The 26,319-nt window shown below is 37.3% G+C and overlaps 2 protein-coding genes and 1 long non-coding RNA gene across 11 annotated transcripts in view; 2 read left to right on the top strand and 1 right to left on the bottom strand.

Annotated features, from left to right (window-relative positions):
- Positions 1–14,449, top strand: part of MIER3 (MIER family member 3) — a 138,107-nt gene extending 123,658 nt beyond the window's left edge. For 3 of the 5 annotated variants that reach the window (XM_045060922.1, XM_023256767.2, XM_023256770.2), the window contains 5 exons: positions 3,253–3,334; positions 4,819–4,913; positions 9,999–10,126; positions 10,204–10,346; positions 10,448–14,449. In XM_045060922.1, coding sequence (XP_044916857.1) covers positions 3,253–3,334; positions 4,819–4,913; positions 9,999–10,126; positions 10,204–10,346; positions 10,448–10,905 — 906 coding nt within the window. In that variant the 3' untranslated portion in view covers positions 10,906–14,449. The remainder of the gene's footprint in view (positions 1–3,252; positions 3,335–4,818; positions 4,914–9,998; positions 10,127–10,203; positions 10,347–10,447) is intronic. The other 2 variants (XM_045060913.1, XM_045060915.1) reach the window with 1 other exon arrangement.
- A 4,534-nt stretch (positions 14,450–18,983) lies between these two features.
- Positions 18,984–26,294, bottom strand: SETD9 (SET domain containing 9). Of its 5 annotated transcripts, none has more exons than XM_011282918.4 (6): positions 26,165–26,294; positions 24,352–24,719; positions 22,836–22,959; positions 22,229–22,344; positions 21,406–21,511; positions 18,984–19,353 (listed from the first exon to the last, which is right to left on the bottom strand). In XM_011282918.4, the coding sequence occupies exons 1-6, from the start codon at positions 26,260–26,262 to the stop codon at positions 19,266–19,268; spliced, it is 900 nt and encodes a 299-aa protein (XP_011281220.1). In that variant the 5' UTR covers positions 26,263–26,294; the 3' UTR covers positions 18,984–19,265. The 5 variants fall into 5 exon arrangements, with proteins under 5 accessions (XP_011281220.1, XP_011281223.1, XP_044916798.1 ...); XM_011282921.4 differs by having other exon boundaries at positions 21,406–21,507; XM_045060863.1 differs by lacking the exon at positions 26,165–26,294 and adding an exon at positions 25,213–25,766.
- LOC109501450 overlaps positions 26,170–26,319 on the top strand; it is a 72,121-nt gene continuing 71,971 nt past the window's right edge. The window contains exon 1 of the long non-coding RNA XR_002159505.2: positions 26,170–26,302. This is a non-coding gene — a long non-coding RNA (uncharacterized LOC109501450). The remainder of the gene's footprint in view (positions 26,303–26,319) is intronic.

Genomic DNA, 26,319 nt, shown 5'->3' with positions numbered 1-26,319 from the left:
GAAACAGCAGCTAACTAGTCTCTGCTTGATTTTCTTATATTCGATTAAAATATTTCTTACATGTGAACTGGATATCTCTTTTTCTGATAGATTTTAATTTTTTTTTAATGTTTTTATTTATTTTTGAAGGAGAGAGAGACAGAGCATGAGTGGGGGAGGAGCAGAGAGAGAGGGAGACACAGAATCCGAAGCAGGCTCCAGGCTCTGAGCCATCAGCACAGAGCCCGATGCGGGGCTCGAACCCACAAACTGTGAGATCATGACCTGAGCCGAAGCCGGACGCTCAACCGACTGAGCCACCCAGGCGCCCCAATTTGTTTTTTTTTTAATGTTTAGTTCTTGAGAGAGAGAGAGAGAGAAACAGAGCGCGAGTGGGGAAGGGGCAGGGAGAGAGAGGGAGACACAGAATGTGAAGCAGGCTTCAGGCTCTGAGCAGTCAGCACAGAGCCCAGCACGGGGCTTGAGCTCATGAATCATGAGATCATGACCTAGGCCGAAATTGGACGCTTAACCAACTGAGCCACCCAGGTGCCCCCTGATAGATTTTTGAAACTTGGAAAATACTGGCTTATAAAAAGTCCCAAGAGCTGGTAGTGATAACCATTCCATATTGTTTGATGTCTTCTGGTCTTTTCTTCTATGTATATGTGCACATCTTAATTTGAGTCACTTACTTTCCTTTGCCATTGAAAATTCTTTAGTATCTCATTCCTGATGATTTTATATATTCCATCTGTAGCTATAATGTCACTTAACTTAAACATTCTCTATGCTTAGACTTGTAGGTTTTATAATAAAGATATTCTTTGGATTACTCTCGAACTTTATTCAGGAAATGTTTGAAAGTATTTTGTATTAAGGTTGTATAAATTTGCTTTAGGAGCATTTGTTAAGCACTGTGTATCTATAGATGCAGAATACTCCTGATTGTATGTGGGATGGGGCTGGGAGTAATACCTATTAGGGCTTTTTTTTTTTTTTTTGGATGCCCCTAGTTTTGCCCTCTGATACCATTTTGCCCCTCTTGTATACTCTTCACCCTGTATCTTTAGCGTAGGTGATCCTAACTGAAATGAATATCCAGTGATAGTTGGACTCAGCCTTGAATTCCCAAGTAACATAGAGAAGTTATAAAACTGAATTTCAGAGTATCTTTCACCTGTCAAAAAGAAATCCCATTGGGTTTTTGTACTGATAATCCATGAAACTATAAATTAATTTTGCAAGAATTAGTGCCTTTAAAACATTAAACCTTCCAGTTCAAGAACATGGTCTGACTTTCCATTTATTTTACTTTTTTAATCACTCAAATGTTTTTGTTTGTTTGGGTATCACATCCATCTAATTAACTTAATTCTTCAATATTTGAAATACTTAACGTGATTTTAATACTTTTGTAAATGGGATCTCTATTATAATGGTATGTTGTTAATATAGAGAAATACCAATTTTTAAAAATTTATTTTTTCTCAAGCTGTTGAAACTAATAATTTTTCAGTTGTTTTTATCAGGCTTTCTAGTCTTTAAGTAGCCATAACTCAGAGATGTTTGGTAGTGATAGTGATTTGAGGCCTGCTTTTGATGGAAAGTAATCATCTAAGGTTTTTACATTAGGAATAATACCAGTGTGGGGCACCTGGGTGGCTCAGTCAGTTAAGCAACCGACTTTGGCTCAGGTCATGATCTCATGGTTTGTGAGTTCAAGCCCTGTGTCGGGCTGTCTGCTGTCAGCACAGAGCCGGCTTTGGATCATCTGTCTGTCTCTCTCACTACCCTTTGCACCCACGCCTGCTCTCTGTCTCTCTCCTTCTCTCCCTGTCTCTCAAAAATAAACAAACATTAAAAAAAAAAGAATATTGGTGCTTGGTTTGATATAGGTTGTCTTTATTATAGTAAGGTAGTAACATTCTGCTTACACATATAATAGTTTTTGTCTTTGCGGCGCCTGGGTGGCTCAGTCAGTGATGCATCTGACTTCGGCTCAGGTCATGATATCACAGTTCGTGAGTTCAGTCCCTGCGTCGCACTCTGTGCTAACAGCTCAGAGCCTGGAGCCTGCTTCATATTCTGTGTCTCTGTCTCTCTCTGCCCTTCCCCTGCTCACACTCTGTCTCTCTCTCTCTGTCTCAAAAATAAACATGAAAAATGTTTTTGTCTTTTTTTTCCATGTTTTTTTTAATTTTTTTTTAAATTTTTTTAAATGTTTTTGTTTATTTTTGAGACAGAGAGAGGCAGAGCATGAGCAGGGGAGGGGCAGAGAGAGGGGGAGACACGGAATCTGAAGCAGGCTCCAGACTCTGATCTGTCAGCACAGAGCCTGACGCGAGGCTTAAACTCACAGACTGAGATCATGACCTGAGCTGAAATCGGACGCTTAGCCGACTCAGCCAGCCAGACGCCCCTTTTCATGTTTATTTTTGAGAGAGAGAGAGAGACAGACAGACACATACATAGTGTGAGCGGGGAAGGGGCAGAGAGAGGGAGACACAGAATCTGAAGCAGGCTCCAGGCTCCGAGCTGTCAGCACAGAGCCCGACACGGGGGTTGAACTCACAGACCATGAGATCATGACCTGAGCTGAAGTTGGACGCTTAACCAACTGAGCCACCCAAGTGCCCCTGTCTTTTTTAAATTAGAAATGGATATTGATTTACCAGATGCTCTTTTAGCAGCTAGATTGGTTTTTTTTTAAGGTTTTATTTATTTATTTTGAGAGCACGTGGGGGAGGGGCAGAGAGAGGGGAAGAATCTTAAACAGGATTAAAAAATGATACATTTCATAGTAGACAATGAGAGTGTTATAAACCCAAGTCACTAAAATACCATCCTCTTCCAGGCTAGCTGCTGTTTCCTTATATTGACACTCTAAAAGGCAGGGAGTAGGTGATGTGAAGAACAAGACCATATTTATACTAATTTTTCCCAACTGGAAAAATCATCTAAAATAGGGAAATTTCCCCAGCTCAGATGGCCTGACAATAAAAAATAAAGTCAAGAGTGATACCAGTGGGTGACTTCTGAGGGGTAGAGTGAAAATGAACAAACTTCTGAGATACTTGAGTCTATCATCAGGATAGGTATGTAGACTAAATGTTTGGACAAACATACCCTCAAATGTCTTGCATATTTAGAGAGCATTTCAGACAGTATTTGTCAGGACTGTTACTGGTCCTGGTTGTTTGTCTGTTTTAATGCTATTAAGTATGAATTTCTGATAATTTTTATTGAATAGTTTTTTTCTTTCTCTTGTAGGCATTATATGAACTTCTCAAGTGCAACCATAATATAAAGGAAGCAATTGAAAGGTACTGCTGCAATGGAAAGGCATCTCAAGGTAAGCAAAGCTTGGGATCAAGAGAGGGAAATGACAGGGGATCCTCATTTGGGGAGTAGAATAAGCAAAGTATTATAAAGGATGGAGCAGTCCTGTAACACTTTTGTAAGATCGGTGTTCATCTTCATAGCGAATAATTGTTTCCTTTTCTTGCCCTCTATTTTTAGACGTACCAAAGATTTTTCAAATACACATTAGTTACCCCCCGTCACCTCCACTTTCTTGAAGAAATAGTTACAGAACAAAGCAGACCCCAGAGATGACAATGTATCCAAAGTAATTAAAAAGAATGATTTTTATGATTTCACTGAACAAAAAGTTGTTTTTTTAAACCAGACAGGAAATGGAAAGGAGATTAAAGATAAAAAAGAAACATGTATAAAATATTCCATTGAATTTATTACAAGAAGGGTGTTTTTAGTAATCATGTAATAAAATTTTTACAGTGCTTAGGTTTTGCTTTGTGTGTGTCAAGGAAAATGGTTAACTTTAATTTCAGTAGTTTTGTTATTATATAAGTGAATTGCATGCACCATGGCTTTCATTAAGTAAGTAGGTAAAGAAATAATACTCTAATATTATATAAATGGCTTGGCAAAAACAGAAAAGCTGAAAAGAGTATGTTTAAACTTGTAGGTTGAGACAGTCTTTTGGAATGTTTCCTTATAAAAGTTGTTTTTTTAAAAAACTTATTTTAAGCTCTCCTAATGTTGAGAACTAAATACTGGGTTTTTTTCTTGAGTTCAAACTATGTTTTATCTTTATGGTGGACTATTCTTCATGGGGATGTAGTCTCCCATGTCTTTGAGGAAAAAACTCCCAAGTCTTTTCTGCCCCAAATAGATTTGAGTTTATTGTTAGTGTCTTCTGGGAAGTTGAATGGGATTTAGTGTTTTGAGAACATGGGCTGTTTCTTATTCCTGTTAGATTTCCAGAGTGTAGCACTCTGCAAAAAGACTTTAAATAAATGTATATTGATTACTTATGGTCTCTACTTAAAGCACTATGGTTTTGATATAATAGCAAAATAAGGAACTTTTTTTCCCATAAAGGAAATAACCTTTTTTTCTAATTAAAAAAAAATACATGCTTATAGTTTAAAAAAAATTAGAAAAACAATGAGCATAAGTTTAAAAAATTACATCCTTATCCTTTCATGCAGAGAAAAAAAACCTAGTTTTTATATTTTGGTATTGTAGATTTTTAAGTAATATTTATAATGTGTATACTTTAGGTAATCCTAACTGAAATCATTGGATTACAGAACTGTGTGTGTGTGTGTGTGTGTGTGTGTGTGTGAGAGAGAGAGAGAGAGCGAGAGAGAGAGAGAGAGAGAGGGAGGGAGGTACAGGGAGAGGGAGAGGGAAGGAGTTAGTTAATGGCCTTTTATAGGGGGAAACATACTGAAAGTAAACTAGCAATTCGCATAAAAGATGTGAGGTCAATCAATACATCTTTTTTTTTTTTTTTTAACATTTCTTTAGAAGGAATGACTGCATGGACAGAAGAAGAATGCCGGAGCTTTGAACATGCACTCATGCTTTTTGGAAAAGATTTTCATCTTATACAGAAGAATAAGGTAAATTAGTACAGATACAGGTAAAATAAGGCAGATTAGTACAGATTGCTTAGTAATTACAATGAATATAAACAAATAAGTTTTAAGTCACCTAGGACAAAAGAAAGGAAGAACTTGTTAATGCTCTCCTGACATTAACATTTCTCATATTACTCTAAACATGACTGGGATTTGCCAACACCTACTCCTGGGAATGCTGATAGTGTACTCACCTATCTTTTGACACATATAGTTGTCATATTCATAGAATATGGATTCACTTGGGATGCCTGGGTGGCTCATTCCCGTTAAGTGTGTGCCTTTGGCTCAGGTCATGATCTCGTGATTCATGAGTTTGAGCCCTGCGTCGGACTCTGTGCTGACAGCTCAGAGCCTGGAGCCTGCTTCAGATTCTGTGTCTCCCTCTCTCTGCCCCTCCCCTGCTTGCTCTCTCTCTCTCTCTCTCTCTCTCTCTCTCAAAAATAAACATTAAAACAGAAAAGAAAATGGATTTACTATATTTTCCAGGTAGTCTTAGTCTTTTACCATTTTCCTTGACTTTGATTTCTTTCTAAGCTATTCAGAGGTTTGTGGCCTCAGAAATGTTTCCCTTTAGTGGCCAGAACTGCAGTTGCTGAAAGAAGAAACATTGGTTACTAAAAGCAACTATAAATGTTACCACAGCATGAAATGCTGGTGAGGTTGTGGAGCAACAGGAATTCTCATTCATTGCTGATGAGAGTATAAAATAGTATGGCCACCTTAAAAAGACAGTTGACAGTTTCTTGAAAGACAGTTTGGTGTTTTTTTACAAAGCTAACCATACTCTTCCCATATGATCCAGCAATTGTACTCAGTAGTCTTTACCTGAAGGAGTTGAAAACTTAAGTCCACACAGAAACCTCCACACAAATATTAATAGCAGCTTTAGTCATAATTGCCAGAACTTGGACATAATTAAGATGTCCTTTGAATAGATGAATTAACACACTTTGAGAGGAAGATGGATAAATACACTGACAGATCCATTCCATGGAATATTATTCAGTGCTAAAAAAGAATGAGCTATCAAGCCACAAAGACATGGGGGGACCTTTAAATGTGTATTGCTAAGGCAAAGAAACCAATCTGGAAAGACTATATACTGTATGATCTCAATTATATGACATTCTGGAAAAGGTAAAACTATGGGGGCAATAAATAGATTAGTGGTTTCAAAATTTTTCGTGGAGGGAGGGATGAATAGGTGCAGTACAGAGGATTTTTAAGGCAGTGAAATTATTTTGTATCATGTTATACTCGATAGATGTATGTCATTATATATTTTTCAATACCTATGTAATAAGTAATGACTGAGTGAACCCTAATGTAAATGATTTTGGGTAATAAACCCGTGCTGGTATAGATTCATTGATTGTATCAAGTGCCACTGAGGTGGGGAATTGATAGTGAAGGGAATTATGCATGTTTGGGAGCAGGAGATGTATGTGGGAACTTGGACTTTCTGCTCAAATCAGCTGTGAACTGAAAACTGCTCTAAAAAATAAAGTACTTTTAAAAAAGTGTATGTGTGCGTATATTCTAGTAGTTTGTAATAATTTTCATTAAAGTATGCTTTGTTTATTATTATCTCTCTTTATCCTAAAGGAACATAAGATTCTGAAGTGTTTAGATGGGTAGGTCAATATTTTCTGCCTTTTTCATTAATAGACTTTGTTTTTTCGGGCATTTTGGTTTACAGAAAAATTGATCAGAAAGTACACAGGGTTCCCGTGTATCCCCTTACCCCTACATACACAGCTTCCATTATTATTACTATCTTACATTAGTGTGATATATGTTATAATTAATGAATGAATATTGATATATTATTATTAACTGAAGTCCATGGTTTACATTTGGGTTCACTTTTTGTGTTGTATGGGTTCTGACAAATGTGTAATGACATGTACCATTATATGTATAATGATATCCACCATTATAGTGTCATACAGCATAGTTTCCCAGCCCTAAAAATCCGTGTAGTCTAACCTCTTCCACCCTATTCTTTCCCTCCCTGCAGCCCTACTCCTAACACCTGGCTTTTTACTGTCTGTATACTTTTGCCATTTCAGAATGTCATATGGTTGGAATCATATAGTATGTAGCCTTTTCGGATTGGCTTCTTTGACATAGTAATAACGCATTTAAGGGTTTCTCTTTTTTTTCATGGCTTGAAAGTGCATTTCTTTTTATCACATTTCTTTCTATCCCATTGTATGGATATACCATCTTATCCATTCACCTATTGGAGCACATCTTGGTTGCATCCAAGTTTTGATAGTTATAAGCTGCTATAAACATCTGGTTGAAGGTTTTTGACTTCTTTGGCTAAATGCCAGTGAGTGGGATTATATGGTAAGGGTATGTTTGGTTTTGTAGAAAACCTTCCAAATGTCTGCTAAATTGGCTTTACCATTTTGTATTCCCACCAGCAATGAGAGTTCCTGTTGCTCCACATCCTTGCCAGCATTTGTTGCTGTCAGTGTTTTAGATTTTGGGTGTTGCAATAGGTGTGTAATGTATCTTGTTTTCTGCATTTTTCTGATGACATATGATGTGGAGCATCTTTTCATTTGCTTATTTGCCATCTGTATTTCTTTTTTGTAAGGAGGTGTCTTCTGTTAAGGTGTTTAGCCTTTTTTTTTTTTAAGCCTATTTTTTAACTGAGTGGTTTGTTGTCTTATCCTTGAGTTGTAAGTGATCTTTACATAATTCCAATAACAGTCCTTTATCACATAGGTGTTTTACATATATTTTCTCCCAGTCTTTGGCTGTCTTTTCATTCTCTTTTGCAAAGTAGAAGTGTTTAATTTTAATGAACTTCAGCCTAACAAATTTTCTTTTATAGATCATGCTGTTAGTATTACATCTTAAAAGTCATGTCATCCCCAAAGTCATCTAGATTTTCTCCTATGTTATGTTCTAGGAGCTTTATAGTTGTGCACATCACACATTTACATCTGTATTCCAGTTTTAGTTAATTATTGTGAAAGTTTTTAAGAACTGTGTCTTTTCTTCCTTTCTTCCTTGTTTTTTTATTTGTTTTTACATGTGGCTATTCAGTTGTTCGAGCACCATTTGTTTAGAAGATGACTTCATTGCGTTGCCTTTACTCTTTGTTAAGGATTAGTTGACTGCATTTGTGTGTCTTTTTCTGGGCTCTCTATTCTGTTGCATTAATGTGGGTATCTGGTTTTTCACTAGTATCACACTGTCTTGACACAAGTATAGTAAGCTTGAAGTTGGGTACTATCAGTCCTCCAGCTTTGTTTTCTTTCCGTATTGTGTTGGTTATTCTGTTTTTGTTTTGTATTGTTTTGCCCTTCCCATATAAACTTTAGAATTAGTTTGTCAGTATTTACCAAATAACTTGCTGGGACTTTGATTAGAATTGCACTGAATCTATAGGTTAAGTTGGGAAGAGCTGACATCTTAACAGTAATGAGTCTTCTTATCCATGAATGTGGGATATCACTCCATTTATTTATATCTCTCATTTCTTTAATCATATTATAATGTTCCTTACATAGGTCTTGCATGTGTTTTGTTAGATTTATACCTAAATATTCCATTTTGGGTGTGCTAATGTAAATGTTGTGTTTTTAAATTTCAAATATCATTTGTTCATTGCTGGTATATAGGCAAGCAATTGACTTTTGTGTGTTAACTGTGTATGCTACAATCTTGCTATAATCGTTTATTAGTTCCATGAGTTTTTTGTGGATTCTTTGGATTTTTCTTTGTATGGTCATGTCATCTGTAAACAGAGACAGTTTTATTTCTTCTCAATGTGTATACCTTTTATTTTTCTTATTGCTTTTGCTAGATATTCCAGTATGATGTTGAATTGTTTAATGCCTTTTTGTATGTATGAAAATCTTATGTTTTCTCAAAGATGAGATGAAGTATTTAGTGAATAGATAAAACTTTTTTTAAAGAAGGCTGGGTTGTTGAAGTCAAAATAAAACATAAGTTTTACAGTGACTTAGGAAATTTATTCGTTTATTCCATAAATAATGAAGTTCTACACTTTACTGGACATTGTTTTAAGCACTAGGAATACATCAGTGAATAAGACAGGAAAGTTCTCTGTTCCCAAGAAGCCTATGTTCACCACAAAGACTTCTAGTTAATGATGTTTATTGAAATGTACACTTTATTTCTTGGCTTAGAAAGCTTGTTCCCTGGAAACCAATTTGACAATAAACTTCATATATTGAAAAAAAAAAAAAGAAAGCTTGTTCCTTATGTTATGCACTTATGTCATGACCAGTAATCAGGATAGAGATGCTAAAAGTTCCTCATAGGATACTGATTAAGCAGTGGAGAAAGTATTTATTACAGAAGGACACAGAATTTTGTCTGTATGTTTGAACTCATACCTTTAGCTGCATATAGTTTGAACAGCCCTAGTCTGGATGTGGAGACACGTTGGTGAGGCTCAAATTTTATTGTTTTTGTTGTTGTTGTTACCCAACTCCTGTAGCTGTGAACCAAACCCACGTTGAAGGAAAACACCCTGCCTTTAGCTAGAAAATCATCTTAAATTGCAGATGCAGTAGAGTGCTGATCCCTTTTCTAAGAGTTTTTAGTCTCTTTTGCATTATGGAACCCTTTGATAATCTAATGAAGCTGCAGCCCTTTACCCCAGAAAAGTGTACCTACATATAATTTTCGAATTTAATAGATGCCCATTAATCCCATTCATGGACCCCTTAGGGTTAAGGACTCCTGCTGCAGTCAGAATCACAATGAGTGTTCAGTGAGGAAAAAAGTAGAGGTTGCCAGTGTTTTAGGATTTTCAGCATCATTTCTGGGTACACATTTATTTTATAAACTAATACATTCTGATTGAAATAACAAACCTTGGCCTTTTGAAGGTATCCTTATTATTAAATAGTATAAATATAAAGACTTTTTTTCTGATAAAGTGTTCAGAATTTCATAATTCGGGAGATAGAAAATAAGACCCGTGGATTAAAGCTATAGTTGTATTAAAAAAATTACTAAAAAATGGATTGGGTTTGTTGGTTTCTACTGAAATATTCAACTTTCTTTTGTTAGGTGAGAACTAGAACAGTTGCTGAATGTGTAGCATTCTACTATATGTGGAAGAAATCTGAACGTTATGATTACTTTGCTCAACAGACAAGATTTGGAAAGAAACGATATAACCATCACCCTGGAGTTACGTAAGTACCGTGGGCTTTAGAGACTTTTGTTTTAACTCTGATATGCAGTCATGAAATTATTGGGGTATGTTTTTCAGGGACTATATGGATCGTTTGGTAGATGAAACAGAAGCTCTGGGAGGGACAGTAAATTCTTCAGCCTTAACTTCTAATCGACCTGAGCCTCTTCCTGATCAACAGCTGAACATTCTCAACTCTTTCACTGCCAGTGACTTGACAGGTAAAATGAGCATCTTTTTGTGTTCTTCAGCTTAGGGCAAAATTGTGTCTTTTTTCATGACCCAGGACAACTTACTTAAACCATTTTCCATTTCTTTTTAGCTTTGACCAACAGCGTAGCAACCGTCTGCAACCCCACGGATGTTAATTGTTTGGATGATAGCTTTCCTCCATTGGGCAACACACCCCGTGGACAAGTAAATCATGTGCCTGTCGTAACGGAAGAGTTACTCACTTTGCCTAGCAACGGGGAAAGTGATTGTTTTAATTTATTTGAGACTGGATTTTATCACTCGGAGCTAAACCCCATGAACATGTGCAGTGAAGAGTCAGAAAGACCAGCAAAGAGATTGAAAATGGGCATTGCTGTTCCTGAATCCTTTATGAATGAGGTTTCTGTAAATAATTTGGGTGTGGACTTTGAAAATCACACACATCACATCACCAGTGCCAAAATGGCCGTCTCTGTGGCTGACTTTGGCAGTCTGTCTGCCAGTGAGACCAATGGCTTCATCAGTGCCCATGCTCTACATCAGCATGCCGCCCTTCACTCTGAGTGACACGAGTGAGGAGCCCAGAAACAGTGGGTGTGCAGAACCAGTAAACTTGAGGAAAGGATCAGGTTTGCTTAGTCTTTCACTGGAAGTTTGAACCTTTTTCACTATGACATCAGTGATGTCAGTATGTATAGAACTATATCTTGATTTATCAAGAGTATTTTCATTTTTCAATCCATAAATGTGGAAATGAACTATGATCAGCAGAGTTGGGAACTAAGATTGAACTCTGTGGTGCAGCTTTAAGCTCTGCTTATCTCTTCCTCATCCCCCAGTACCTCTTCTCCACTCCCTTTTTTTCTATTCTTTTCTGTTCCCCACTGCCCTCACTCCCAATTTTAAAACCTGTAGACAGAGGCCACCGGCTCAAAACCAGCACAGATGTTCTGAACTGAATGGAGTGGCTTCTTTTCGTGTAAATTCCTTTTGCCGTAATGGATGCAGTGGAATAACAATGTTTACAGGTACCGATCCCAATCCCTGCTCAATGTAGCATTTTTTGGTTTTATTTTCTTAATTAAATAAAAGCAGGGGTAGGTTTCTTTAAACTGCACAAACATGCAAGGATTTTTTTAAAATGGAAACTTCTCTCATGTTATTCAACTAGAGCACTTCAGTTTACAAAACAGCAAGTCCATCTTTATGGAAGCCAGCACGAGGAACTGCGTGCAAATTATGAAGACACTTGCTTGGATCCTGTTTCAAAATTCTAGACCAGGGCTACCTTACACAGAATCTGTCATTTTACTGTGGGAAGAGTTCTGTGTACCTTCATTGATTGGCTAAAAATTTGGCTTTTGAAGATGTGGTATTTAGATGGGGTTTTGTCCACCATTGTCAAGATTATAATTCTAAAAATCATACTGGTATTGATAATTTAGTTTATCCTGAGGCAACTGACTTGCAGGACACAGTCTACAGAGCCTAGGATGTTGCCACTCAATGGTTTACATTTGGGACACTTCTTATGTTGTTTGTAGCACTGCAGTTCAAAGTGTTCATATTTTGGAGGGACTTCTAGATTTTACACTTAATGCAGTAGAACCTTGAAGTATATTTAAACTTTTTTTGTTTAGCTTGAACAGTTGGCAAGAAAAATGTGAGTTTCTGTCTATTGACATAGAATGGTACTTTACCACTTTAAGTTTTAAAAAGTGATAGACGTTCAGATGCATCTCACACTCAGTTTTATTTCTATTCCAGACATTGTGAATGAGAAGCCATTGTCATAAACTTTGGCCATTTTTGCTCTATAGATATGCATCTTTAAGTTAAAAGGTGAATTCACATGATACACAATACAGTATTAGGATGTAATAAGCTTTGCTTTTATAGTTCAGTTACAATGGAATTTTGCTTTTTTTTTTTTTTTTGCACCATCTTAGTTGAAATTTTCAATTTCTGCTAGTTGTCGTGCTTTGCAAAAAACTTAAATGTTCAGCTGCATTGCTGATATTTGTAAGTATAAGTCGCTTCAAGGTTGTGCTGATGAGTAGATAGGTTGTAGTGACCTTAGTAATGATGGAAAGGGAGGGTATTTATTATACAAACTGTGAACTGCAATGACATCCTTAGTTTTGGATGATGTGTATTCTTATTTTTGTTTGCAGCATTTTAATGAAGATTGCTTTGAAGTGTTTACGCAGTAGCATATTTACTATAAAATTTAGTTTAGCACAGTGGACAAAAGTAGTTAAATTAATAACTTAAAATCAGTCTCTAATTTATACATCTAAAGTCTAGCATTCCTGTATGCACACAGTAAATAATGGGTAGCCTGGGCTCTATGTTGCTTTCAGATATTTTTATCCAAGTTATCAGCTTCTTATTGCTGTGGTGTTGTGCTAAACTTTGAACCTTATTTCTTTTGTTAAAAATCAGTATACCTTTTATAATTTAGTAAGATACTGGCCATAATCTTCCATTGTTATAACTTTAATTTTCACTCTGGGTTTACAGTGGCTGGTTTGTATAAAATAATTTACACAAAGATGACTGAATGCTAATACCAGTTGCACTTAAATGAACATGCCCATTCTCAGTAGCTGATGCAGTAACATAGTCAGTTTATCTATGCATTGCTGGGATCTTGATATAAGATGGAAACAGTGTTTCTTATCTAAAGTTTTGATTATCAGCAAGTTGAATGGACACTTTAGTTATTTAAATAAAGATTTTTGACCAAAATCCAGAAAATGATATGAGAGAAAAATAAATTCCAGCTAGTTTAATAGATTTTTAAATGTCAATCTGATTTTAGCCTCTTAGAGAGTGCTAACTAGCTGGTAACGTTTACTTTTAATTCCTTGTTAAAATGAGGCAATAATTTGCAAGATTTTTGTATATATATGTAAATTCTTCATATCTTTTTAGATCTAATTCAATATTTTCTGACTGCTTCCGCCATGTATAATACCATTTTTGTGCATGCTTGATGTGACATTCATAAATTGTACCACTATGACTTTATCCATGTAAAATAGCTATTTATTGAATTTTCTTTTAAAAGCTGGATTTACTGGGTTTTGTTTCCTCCAGTTAAGCATCTTAACAGAGAATTTGTTACTGTTTATTAGAAGAATTGCGTTTGAGAGCATGAAAATAACTGATTTGCAATTTTATGAAGAAACAATAATGCCTTTATTATCAAGTGTGAAGCACAATTCTTATAACAAACTGTGATAAATTCTTTTGTTTTCTTTTGCCGCATTATTTTCTTATGAACAAACCAAAAATCCATGGTGAGCAGTTGCATTGTTGGCTGATGTATCTTTTATGTACAGGGAATTTGAAGAGGACAACGGATCCATTTAGGAGTGTAACTGGTGCTGTGATTATAGCAATACTTTTGTTAGTCGTACGTCATCTTTTCCATGCTAGCATTTTAAATGTTTAGTTTTCCTCTTGTCACGGTCAACTGCTGAATTTACTTGAAGGATGTAGAATACTGTTTAAACAATACTAAAGTGTGTACAATTAGGTCAAAGAGTTGTGCAATTGTTTCCTTTTTAATTTTTAAAATTGAGGGTCATAAATATTTGAGAACGTCAGATTTAATAGAGCATAGTGATACTATTTAATTTAACCAAAGTCTCTAGTGAATATTTCAACTTTGAATGTAAACTAATGAATAAACCTGACCACCAAGGAGATTGTTTGCCCAGAGTTTCAAAGCACATTGTCTACAAATGGAAATTGAAATAATTTATAAAAATATTGACATTACTATGTTTTTTAAAAAGTTCTTAATTTTTTCACTAAAAGGAGGAAACTATTAGTTTTATTGTTAAATATGGTAGATATAAAAATTCCTCTTAGATGACCAGTGATTCCAATTGTCCCAGTTTGAAATAAGTATCCTGTGAGTATGAGATTAATTAGTGACAATCACAACAAGTTTTAGTATCAGATGTTCAAGAGGAAGTTGCTATTGTTGCATTGATTTTAATATTTGTACATAAACACTGATTTTTTTGAGCATTATTTTGTATTTGTTGTACTTTAATACCTGGTGTACAGTTCCAGAAATAAACATCTGGAAATCTTTTTTTTTTCTTGGTTCGTGTGAGTATTTGCCACAATTAGATTTTTGTTTAATGAATCATAAGCTATAACTCATGGGACATGGGTAGATATTTAACCACTGTTCGGTTGGTTTTTGAGGCAGTAAATAAGATATTTGATAGTGACAAATGGCAGATAAAATACTTTTTCTTTAAATCCTCTATAACAAATTTCCATATGGACTAAAACAGCCATCCCAAAATGAGGCTAGCTTATACTTTCAATGTAATTCAGGAAATATTTGTTGAATGTCTGTTTTGTTTCAAACACTGTTCTAGGTAAGTATGTCTTTTAGGAAGACGTGATGTCTATTAATTGTGTTGTTATTTGACAATGTATTTATGGTAAACTAGTCTTTCTTATCCTAGTATACATAGTTTAGTAGCCTTGTAGAAATATCTTTTCAAAACCTTCATCTTTCAAGCTGAAGATCTCTTAGTCTAATTTCACAAATTTGTTCGCATATTTCATTTCCTCTGAGCAGAGCTTTATCTAGTTCTTTGTTTTTTGTTTTTTTTTTTTTTTTTGAGAGAGAGAGAGAGAGAGAAGGGGGTGTTGGGGAGGGGAGGGCAGGGAGAGAGGGAGGGAGAGAGAATCACAAGCAGGCTCCGCACTGCCAGTGGGGAGCCTGATGTGGGGCTTGATCCCACAAACTGCAAGGTCATGACCTGAGCCGACATCAAGAATCAGATGTTCAACTGACTGAGCCACCCAGGCGCCCCTAGTCCATTCTTAATATGCAGTGATCAGATAGCACATAGGGTCCAGATTTTGTACAAGGACACAAAGAGGATAAAATGAAAGCAAACGCTCTAGACTCCTCTGCTTTGGTTACTTTTCTAAAATCACATTGCTTCTTGCACAGACGCCACACAGCATAAATGTTCAGGGGTCTGTGGTGGCCACAACACAGTAGTGCCTTCAGGTGGGGACAAGTACAGATGTTTTCAATCCAGCCAAGCATGTGGCCAAGTACCATGTGAGAGCTACAAAGTACTTAAGGCTTTTAGGGGAGAGAGGAGAGCCTTGTGGGAGCAGAATAATCTATCCTGACTTGTAGACTTTATCTTTCTTGGCCATAATTTTCATCAATGATAGGCTTTGAGCCTGCAGCTTCTCTGACTTCTCAAAGGCCTCAGGGTATCTGTCAGTTACCTATTTCATTATGTACACTTTGAATTTATTTATTTTTAAATTTTTTTATGTTTATTTATTTCTGAGACAGAGACAGAGCACGAGTGGGGGAGGGGCAGAGAGAGAGGGAGACACAGAATCTGAAGCAGGCTCCAGGCTCTGAGCTGTCAGCAGAGCCCGACGTAGGGTTCGGACTCACAAACCATGAGATCATGACCTGAGCCGAAGTCGGTCACTCAACCGACTGAGCCACCCAGGCACCCCTATGCTTTGAATTTAAACTAGACCCTGGTACATAGCACTGTTTACCATTTCCCATCCAGGTAGGCGTTCTTTAATCCTCACCGTCTATTTCTGTGTCTGTGTGGATTCTCTGGCAAAATAGTATACTAGGGGACTGAATTCATGGTTCTAGACCAGGAGTGCTCACGTTTTTCTACGTTTAATACATTAGTTGACATTCACTTTCGAGAGACACACAGGCTGTTGTGTAACTCAATTTTGATGAGATGCTTACACAAAGGTAAAGGCAGTACTGCTACAAAGTTGTTTTCTGGTATAGAACTCAAAAGCATTTTGTAAGCATGTCAGAAATGAAATTAGCCATTTATAAATCTAAAATAATTTTTAGTAAGAAAAAAGATAACATGGTTTTTCTATGTTTTAAAATGTCAGTGTTACATTAAAAAAAATTCACCCCTCCAGTGCAAACCAAGTCATGATACTAGGCAAGCTTTATACTCTCACCGTGAGCATTTTATGAGGAACCATGTTTTATTCTTTGTATATCCCAGGACCCTTCACCTAGTAGGTATCACTGAATGCTTGATGGCCTATATTACTCTTAAACTAATGGTGACTTGTCCCCTAGCTTTGAAAGAAAGACTTTTTAAGACAAAAATTAGAATAGTATAATGAACAAACCAGATTGAACTGACATTTTGCCATATTTGATCTTTTTCTATATAACATATTTTTTCCCTGCACTAGTTAAGTTATTGACATTTCAAGAGTTCACTCCTAAAAACTCCAGCCCATCCTACAGCCCCTCCTAATATGTCCACAGGAGTTAGTATTTCTGTATTTAAATTTTTTTTTTCCAACGTTTTTATTTATTTTTGGGACAGAGAGAGACAGAGCATGAACGGGGGAGGGGCAGAGAGAGAGGGAGACACAGAATCGGAAACAGGCTCCAGGCTCCGAGCCATCAGCCCAGAGCCTGATGCGGGACTCGAACTCACGGACAGCGAGATCGTGACCTGGCTGAAGTAGGACGCTTAACCGACTGCGCCACCCAGGCGCCCCTTGTATTTCTGTATTTTATATAAGGTTCTGGGCAACAGGATCTTCTTGGTCAAGTAGATTGTTTTGTTTTGTTTCCAAATAAGATTAGTTTCTCCTGGTTTTAAGGATCTTACTGACACAAAGATAAAGGAGGCTAAGAAAAAGAATCAGATGCTGTCGCAAATGTACATTTACTATTTATACATGATACATATGATAGAGAAAAAAAGTGTAATAGGAAGTTTCAGGGCTGGCACTTAGTGATTGTGAATTGTGATTGTACGATGGTTGGCAAGGTAACAAAAAAGGGGAAGACCTTTGTAGGCACAAAAAACTAGTGGAGAAGCCCTGAAAGTGTGCGTGTGTCCAGCAGGTTCAAGGTGTGGGAAGGAGGTAGATGTGCCTGGGGTAGAACGAGCAAGAGGTGAGATCAGAGGTAGTGAATGGCTACATCATATATGTGAAGGACTTTAGCATTTATTCCAGTATATGAGGAGTAATGAGAGGATTTTGAGCAGAGGTGGGTCAAGATCTGAGTTACATTTACAAGAACCTCTCCGGGTGATCAATTCTGTAAAAGTGGCAGGAGTGGAAACAAGGGAAGGCAATTACGATGCTATTGAAGTTGCAATAAACTGAAGAAAGTTGTTGATGTAGCAGTTAAGGTGTTAAAATTTGGTTCCATGTTAGGATTTGAGGTGTCCTCTCCACCCAAGATTGGAACTGAGAAATGTGGGAGTCAGGTTGATGGAGATCAAGAAAAGATTACGAATGAAACTCACTGGAGAATGTGGCTTCAGAGCTGTGGCCAGGTGAGCTCACTAATACTCCACCTCCGAACTACTAGACTCACTCTATCACTGGCTGAGCAGAGAGAAGACCAGGACACCCTCTCTGCTGGCAGAGTCCACAGAAAAAAAAAATACAGGGGTCTGGGCCATGGGTGCCTAGTTCTCCTCCAAAGATAATTTCAGAAAATCATTCTTCCTCCAATGGGTATAGAGAGAGGCCAGGAGCATCACTATTATTGGAAGTGCTCCCCCTTGGAATAAGAGAATGGGGAGGGGCACCTGAGTGGCTCAGTCGGGTAAGTGTCTGATTCTTGGTTTCAGCTCAGGTCATGTACTCAAGAGTTTGTGAGTTTGAATCCTGCATTGGATTCTGTGCTGACAGCAAGGAGCCTGCTTGCTTGCTTGCTCGCTCGCTCTCTCTCAAAATAAATAAATAAACTTAAAAAAAAAAAAAAAAGAATGGGGAATACATGTTCCTCCCATCACCACTATCTTATGACTTTATTTCCATGCTAAAAGCTAAAACAATCCTTAAATCACACACACACACACACACACACACACACACACACACACACACACACAACTCATGGCAACAACATATATTTTTGGCTTTAGTTTATAATATAAAAATAGAGTTTTTATTTTTATTTTATTTTATTTTTTATGAAATTTATTGTCAAATTGGTTTCCATACAACACCCAGTGCTCATCCCCCCAAAAAATGCCTTCTTCAATACCTATCACCCACCCTCCCACCCCCCATCAACCCTCAGTTTGTTCTCAGTTTTTAAGAGTCTCTTATGCTTTGGCTCTCTCCCACTCTAACCTCTTTTTTTTTTTTTTTTTTCCTTCCCCTCCCCCATGGGTTTCTGTTAAGTTTCTCAGGATCCACATAAGAGTGAAAACATATGGTATCTGTCTTTCTCTGCATGGCTTATTTCACTTAGCATCACACTCTCCAGTTGCATCCACGTTGCTACAAAGGGCCATATTTCATTCTTTCTCATTGCCACGTAGTACTCCATTGTGTATATAAACCACAATTTCTTTATCCATTCATCAGTTGATGGACATTTAGGCTCTTTGCATAATTTGGCTATTATTGAGAGTGCTGCTATAAACATTGGGGTACAAGTGTCCCAATGCATCAGTACTCCTGTATCCCTTGGGTAAATTCCTAGCAGTGCTACTGCTGGGTCATAGGGTAGGTCTAAAAATAGAGTTTTTAAAGAAGTATGTACACATCAACAGTGCAAGAAATGGTGATGATTTGGTTAAAATTTTATAAACCACAGAGATACAAAATAAAAGAAAAATTGAAATTTTAATTTCAGGCAGTAGGTTTTAATTTAATAAGCTACTGTGTTTTTAGGTGAAAACCAATTAAAATTATAATTGCATTATAAATTTGAAATTGTAATGAAGGAAATAGCTTTTAATATAAACACATTAACATCAATAAAAACAAAAAATTCCCACTCCAATTAGGCCTCAAAATATTTGTTCTATAGGTGGAACTCAGAGATACAATTAACAAAAACATTTAGAATAAATAGCTGAATAGAAAACCTAATTTCTAATTCATAGTTAGCTGACAATTGTATAGTAGTTTGAAAAAAGCTCTTCTCCTTGTTTGATGTCCCTGAGTGCTACAAGAATGACACATCGAAGTGGGCTGAGGACAAAAAGAATACACAAAAGTTAGAAGTATTAACAAATCCAAGCTCATATTTTTAATATAACCAATTTAGCTGTTATAGACATAATTTTATTCAAAATTTTTACTATTGTCTTAGCTATTTGATTTCCATGAAGAAATAGTTCTTATCCCTGATGGAGACCACAAATCAGTAAGTTTAAAAAAAACATTTTTTTTTAACATTTATTTTTGACAGACAGAGCATGAGCAGGGGGGAGGCAGAGAGAGAAGGAGACACAATCCAAAGTAGGCTCCAGGCTTTGAGGTGTCAGCATTGAGCCCAATGCTGGGCTCGAACCCACGAACTGTGAGATCATGACCTGAGCCGACGTCAGACGCTTAACTGTCGCTTAACCGACTGAGCCACCCAGGTGCCCCTGTGGTTTAACATTTTAAAATTAATTTGTATCTTTGTATTCTGCAAAGATGAAAACATTACTTAAAATTAATTGGGATTAAAAAAATACTTTTATGAACACCGTAAGACATAAGTAACCTTCAATGTTCCTACTCAGTTAACTTTTCCTGTACTTGTTGAACAGTAGTGATATTATGCTCCAGAGCATATAGCTAAAAAAAAAAAAAAACCCAACTGTTACATACACACACATAGAGACAGAATATGTATCAAGTACAGAGAATAGTCAAAGTTTGTTGTGTTTTTAGACAGAGTAGGAGTCGGGGAGAAGGGAAGGGGGGGAGAGGGAGAGGGAGAGGTGGGGGTGGGGGAGAGGGAGAGAGAGAGAGAGAGAGAGAGAGAGAGAGAGAGAGAGAGAGAGAGAGAATCTTAAGCAGGCTCTATACTCATTGTGAAGCCCAACGAGGGGCTTGATTCCATAACCCTGGGATCATGACCTGAGCTGAAATTGAAAGTTGGACGCTCAACCAACTGAGCCACCCAGGTGCCCCCAAAGAACAGTCTAAGTTTTAAATCTCTTTCATCTTAAAAGGACAATTTAATGGGGCCCATAAAAAATAAAGTTTGCTAGCACCTGGCAGCTCAGTGACATGACATAAAGATTATATTTTCCTATAGCACTGTTGATAAAGAACTCCACAGAATTACTTACATTTAGAAATTGTTACTTGAACACTTTCAGACTTTCCACTTATTGAATAGAAATGTTACATTAATAATATGTATTTTCTGAATATTTCCTCTTTTTTTTTAATGTTTATTTTTTTGAGAGAGAAAGAGAGAGACAGTGTGAGTCGGGGAGGAGCAGGGAGAGAGGTAGACACAGAATCCGAAGCAGGCTCCACGCTCTGAGCTGTCAGCACAGAGTCTAACACGGGGCCCAAACCCATGAACTGTGAGCCAAAAGTCAGGCACTTAACTGACTGAGCCACCCAGGTGCCCCTGAATATTTCCTCATTTTTCATTAAGTTTCCAAACGGAATAGTGAAAAGAGCAAAAGAAAGAATAGTGTAATTTAGCCTTTTTCTTCAACGAGGTGTTCTCAAGTGAGATGAAGAACATAATGCTTAAAATGACTAAAAACTGTATTTGAAGATTTTGTAAGTGGAAAAGTAACAATGAATCACTTGAAAAAAATTTTAAGGTTGATACTTATAAAGGACTACATAGAACGAAAATGGGTAATAAGAAGCAGAATGAGCTAAGTTAATGAAAAATATTAAACTTCAAATGAGCCTACATTAATACATTAAGGTATGATGAAAATCAAAATTTAAGTTATAATTTTTTCCTAAGAGAAATTATTCCAAGTTCTGTATAGCTTTTTCTTGGAATATATATATATTTAAAAAAATTTTTTTTAAGTTTCTGTATTTATTTTGAGAGGACACACAAGAGAGGCAGGGGTGGGGGGTGGTGAGAGAGAGAATCCCAGGCAGGTCCACATTGTCAGTGCAGAGCCCTATGTGGGGCTCGAACCCACAAACCGTGAGATCATGACTTGAGCTGAGATCAAGAGCCAGATGCTCAACCAACTGAGCCACCCAGGCACCCTCGAATATACATGTTTTTTGAGTACAGCAGAACACAGGGGATAGGAAAAGACTAACCTTTGTTTGTCACAGCTGTAGGCAATGTTTGGAAGATACTGTTTTAGCTCTATAGGAAAAACTGCAGGCACATCAAATTCCTGGTAACAGACATTAGCGGCTCTGTCTAGGAACAAGTATATAATTTTTAGAAATAGCCGTTTTAAAAAAGGTCATGGAAAATAGAACTGAATTTTAACACTTGATGCATGGTTTTCTAAATTATTAGAACATTTTCAAATTAATAATCACTATTACCTTCCAGGCATTACTAGATTATGTATGTTTTATTATTTACTTTTTGAAGATCAGAAAACAGAGACTCAGAAAGATTGAAGGTTACGTAGAAAAGTCAGGTTTCAAGTTCATCTCTCCCTAACACCAAAACCTATGCTAAATGTAGGTGAGATCAAACTTATATTTTTAGGAAAGTCAAGCCCTAGAGAAGGTAAGTGATTCACAAAAGTAGCAACAGAAAGAGGATACCAGTCTAGTTTAACCTACAAGGTTCTACTGAGGCTCTGACAAAATGATCTCTAATGCTCTCTTTTTTTAACTATTAAAAAATGCTAAAATAATAATGATCAAAGGAGCATTTATCAGTTACCTATATTTACTGAAAAACCAGAAGAAAAATAGTAAATTAAAGAATTCCAATTAATGTATATCATTATTTCCCCAACTTCTTTAATATCTGCCTTCTCAGCATTACAATTTATTTACAGGCTTTGAAAAGCTGAGATGTTAAATTTAACTGCCTCTGGCACTCAGTCATATAGCAAAGGAGAAAAATTACTACTGCTATATTTATATCTTGTCTCACAGACCCATAATGTCAACTTACCATTTGAACAATTGTTGACATACTGTCCTACAGCAAGTGGATTACAAATTTCTGATGTTAGCCATGTACTGTCACTCATTTTTAAAGGACCAAGTCGATCCCTCCCATTGCAAGATCTGAAACAGGTGAAAGCATTAGGTAAGAGATTGTTCTTTTATGTCTTACAGTAAAATCCAAAAGTACAAAATTAATCCTAGAACTGAACAAATCCAATTTCTCTTAAAAAGTTTTGTCTAGTCTGGGATGCCTGGGTGGTTCAGTCAGTTAAGCGTCCAATTTCGGCTCAGGTCATGATCTCACAGTCCCTGAGTTCGAGCCCCGGGTCGGGCTCTGTGCTGACAGACAGCTTGGAGCCTGGAGCCTGCTTCAGATTCTGTGTCTCCCTCTCTCTGACCCTCCCCCATTCATGCTCTGTCCTTCTCTGTCTCAAAAATAAATAAAAAAAAAAAAATTAAAAAAAAAGTTTTGTCTAGTCAATAGGGCAGCTGAGTTGCCACTTAGCAGCTGTCTAAACAGATTTTTATTTAAAGTGAAAAGGCCAGGGTCATGGTCATTTTCCTGTGGCTCTGTGTCCTATCGTTATGTTTGAACATGGGCACTAACTTACCTGTATACGACTTTTGATATTCCTTTGTCATTTCCATCAACAAGTACCCCATCCAGGCATCTAAAAATAAATGGATTTCCAATGGATTGGAAAAAGATTGGCTCATACTTCTGATATACTGTACCTATTATAAGATAAGGACATAGCAATATGTAAAAATTATTAACATCATGATAAGCACCTCTCTCTGGAAAATAAACATAACATGAAATGAACTATTTTATTTTCTCTACCTTTTTCTAATATTTTACTCCAGTCTAGATTATCACATTCTCTTTGGCTACTTCTTCCCTTTAAATAGTGCCCAAAAGTAAATGGAGCAGAGAATCAACTTGTTCACATAGCCAAATAAAATGTGACTATTTTGATTAATTAAAATGTGAACACCACATTTGAGATTCAGCTTTACAAAATTATAGGGGCTTTTTGTTTTGTTTTGTTTTTGCTTTTTAAAATAGAGTGTTATTTGACATCCATTAAAAAGTCTTTTGGGTTCCTGGGTGGCTCAGTGGTTAAGCATCAAGCTTCAGCCCAGGTCATGATCTCACAGTAGTGAGTTCGAGTTCCACATCGGTCAACTCGAGCCCTGCTTTGCCTCAGGTGAGCTCGAGCCCTGCTTCAGGTGAGCTTGGTTTCTCTCTGCCCCTCACTGACTTGCGCCCTCTCTCAAAAAAAAAAAAAAAAAAAAAAAAAAAGTCTTTTAAGAAATGTATTTGTTAATAACCAGTTAAATAATGTAGACAAAATGGGAATAAATGAATCTGATATTCAGGTTGTTTCCCCTTTCGCTAGCAGTAGAGGAAAGGAGAAAATTAGTATTTACTGAGTGTGTCCTATGTTACTGGCATCCTAATCTATTAAATTTATTCTAGTATTAATTTGTTGCCAGCTTGTTCTATTTAGCCTTTACAGAGTTAGTTGTGTAGGAGGAAACCAACTCTTTTGCTTAGGGATGTAAAATTAGAAAATAGAATGACTTTTTGAAAACATGTCTGAATTAAACATTTACAAATAATGTAATCTTAGTTTAATAAATAACATACCCTACTAAGCATTCTAGTCAATGATCTTTTTGCAAAGAAGCTGCTTTACTTTCAAAGTATAGAAATGGCAGGAAGGTATTTATTGATTTATAGGTTTAAACTCTGTCATACCTGTTTTAACCCGTACTATTTTTACCTTTAGTTATCAATTATGTAAGCCAACTGACTTATTCTCTAGTGCTTTCTAAGTAATTCATCTTATCAAAGTAGGCCATACTATATTCTACATTTAAACATTGACTACAAAAATTTCCTTAAAAGAAAAGTGCTTTTATTCAAATAAATACTCAAGGATGCTTTCTAGCACATAAAATAATTTGTAGTTATTTTCGAAATCAGGATTTACAAATGTGTGGAAATCTCAGTTTCTAATTCAACTCCTTACTCAAAGGATTATAAGAGTAAGTATTTTGTTGGACTTATATTAACTGATAAATAGGAAACTCTTGGCAAAGCACTAATTGTGTCATTACCAGGATACATAGCTACAACCGCGCCTTTTGGTACCAATCCTCTGGTAACGAAGACACCTTTTCCAGCAGAAATCAATGAGCTAGTTGCTCGGGCAACACTGAAACCCAGTGTCTTATAAAGAATTTCTTCTGGTTTAAAGATATTTTGCTGTTGATGTCTGTATTCAAGCAGTTTCACCCTTGGATGTTGAACTGACAGTAGGTCATGATATTTTGATTTAACGGTTTCTGGAAGCATAGTCAAGATATCTGATTGCTTATTGAAATCATTAATGAACAGAGCCTGGAAAACTTTCAGTAATGTTCCTAGGACATCTTCATCTGAGATAACTTTGTCTTTGGATTCCTCTGGAACATATCGGACGGTCCTGAAAACAGGAAAAGTTTCCATTCACTACCCTTCAAGTGATAAAACTCAGGCTTCATGCCTTCATGCCTTCTAAGTTACTGGGCTTAATGATGATTATTCTCATGTGTTTGAAGGGCATAAAACTAAAAAAGTTCAAGAAAGAATTGTTTGGGGATAGTTCTAGTTCGCTAACTCCTGGCAATACCTACCCAAGTTACAAATAGCCGGTTATCTGTGAAAAGTCTATCTGTACCGAATGCTGTTGGGTCCTTACATTCATTATCTCATCTTTGCAGACAGGGAAACTGAGGCTTGACGTTGGGGTGCTTGCCCTAGATCCTAAAGCTGTTAAGCTGGAAAGCCACAGCTCAAACAGAACTAGTTCTTCTTCCCACTACATCCATGGCCATTATGTGAATATCGCATAAGGATCCTCATATATTTTATAGGCATTTAATTACAAAGACAAATTTAACATATACTTTGTCACATTCTCTCCCGGGAATACTTACTTCTTTAATGGCTGCATCATTTTTACTCGCATAATGGTATTATTTTTTTACTTCTTGACAAAAAGAAAGCCATTCCGCTTCACAATTCTATAGTGGCCCTGAATTCACGTTTCCGCGGAATCAAACTTTGGAAAAGCTCTTCGGTTATTAACTGGCCTTCAGTGGAGCTAGCTTTGCCTATTTAAGTGAGCATTACGTGAGCTTCTTCACGATCGCTACCATGCCACTTACTAGAGCCGGAATTAACAGTGACTCCACCGCCACCCACTCAACTAGATCCCTTTCTTCAGGCATGGACTATTCTAAACCCCACATTCGGACGTGTTTTTAGTGACATTTTCCTCGTTTTTCTGCGTCAGCAAGTTGTTATCCTCACATCCAAGCCGGGCTGCTTTCACCATATAAACTATGGAGCTATGAAAATAAACCTCAGTTTGGCTTTTCTAAGGAACTTTGAAGTATGCCCTGGCGGAGAGAAGGCCATGCACCCTCACGCTGTATAAACTTTGCTCTTTTTCAAAAGTTTCTATTTTTTGCCCGGACAGAAACGCCCGTCAGCGAAGACCTCTAAAGGAGAGCACAAGCCGCACTGCCCGTGAGGGACGCCCGCCTCACAGACCTCACAGCGCGGGGTACTCTGGGAGAGTAGGCCTCAGGTCCCACCCTCCTAAGGCTCCCCACGGTCTTCGGTATCCCAGCTGTCCTCCGACTCCACCAGCCTCGGCTTCGCCCACTTCAGGCCCCGCCCCACCTCAGGTTCTGCTCACTACGGGCCCGCCCACCTCGGGGCCCCAGGGTCTCCTGAGGCTCCGCCCACCAGAGACCGCCCTTTAAAGCGCTTTTCGCCGGAGGTTCCGCCCACTTAGGGCCCACATGCCTCCAGTTCAGCGGCCCTGGTGGCGTCGTGGGGCTGAAAGAAGACGTCCCTGGTATGCCGGCCTCGCCCTCTCACCTCGGGTTGTGGTTTAGGTTCAGCGCGATCCAAGGGACGAAGCGGTACTTGTAACGACGCCATCGCTGCCACAGGCCCCGCAGCAGGCGGCCCGGCATGGCCGTCCCGCGGCGCTGTAACGAGGACAGCGCCGGAGAGGTGGGTCACAGTCTCGG

Source organism: Felis catus, chromosome A1 (genome assembly GCF_018350175.1).
Source record: "Felis catus isolate Fca126 chromosome A1, F.catus_Fca126_mat1.0, whole genome shotgun sequence".
NCBI lineage: Eukaryota > Metazoa > Chordata > Mammalia > Carnivora > Felidae > Felis > Felis catus.
Note: the sequence above shows the minus strand (reverse complement) of the source record. Positions and strands in the feature narration are given on the sequence as shown.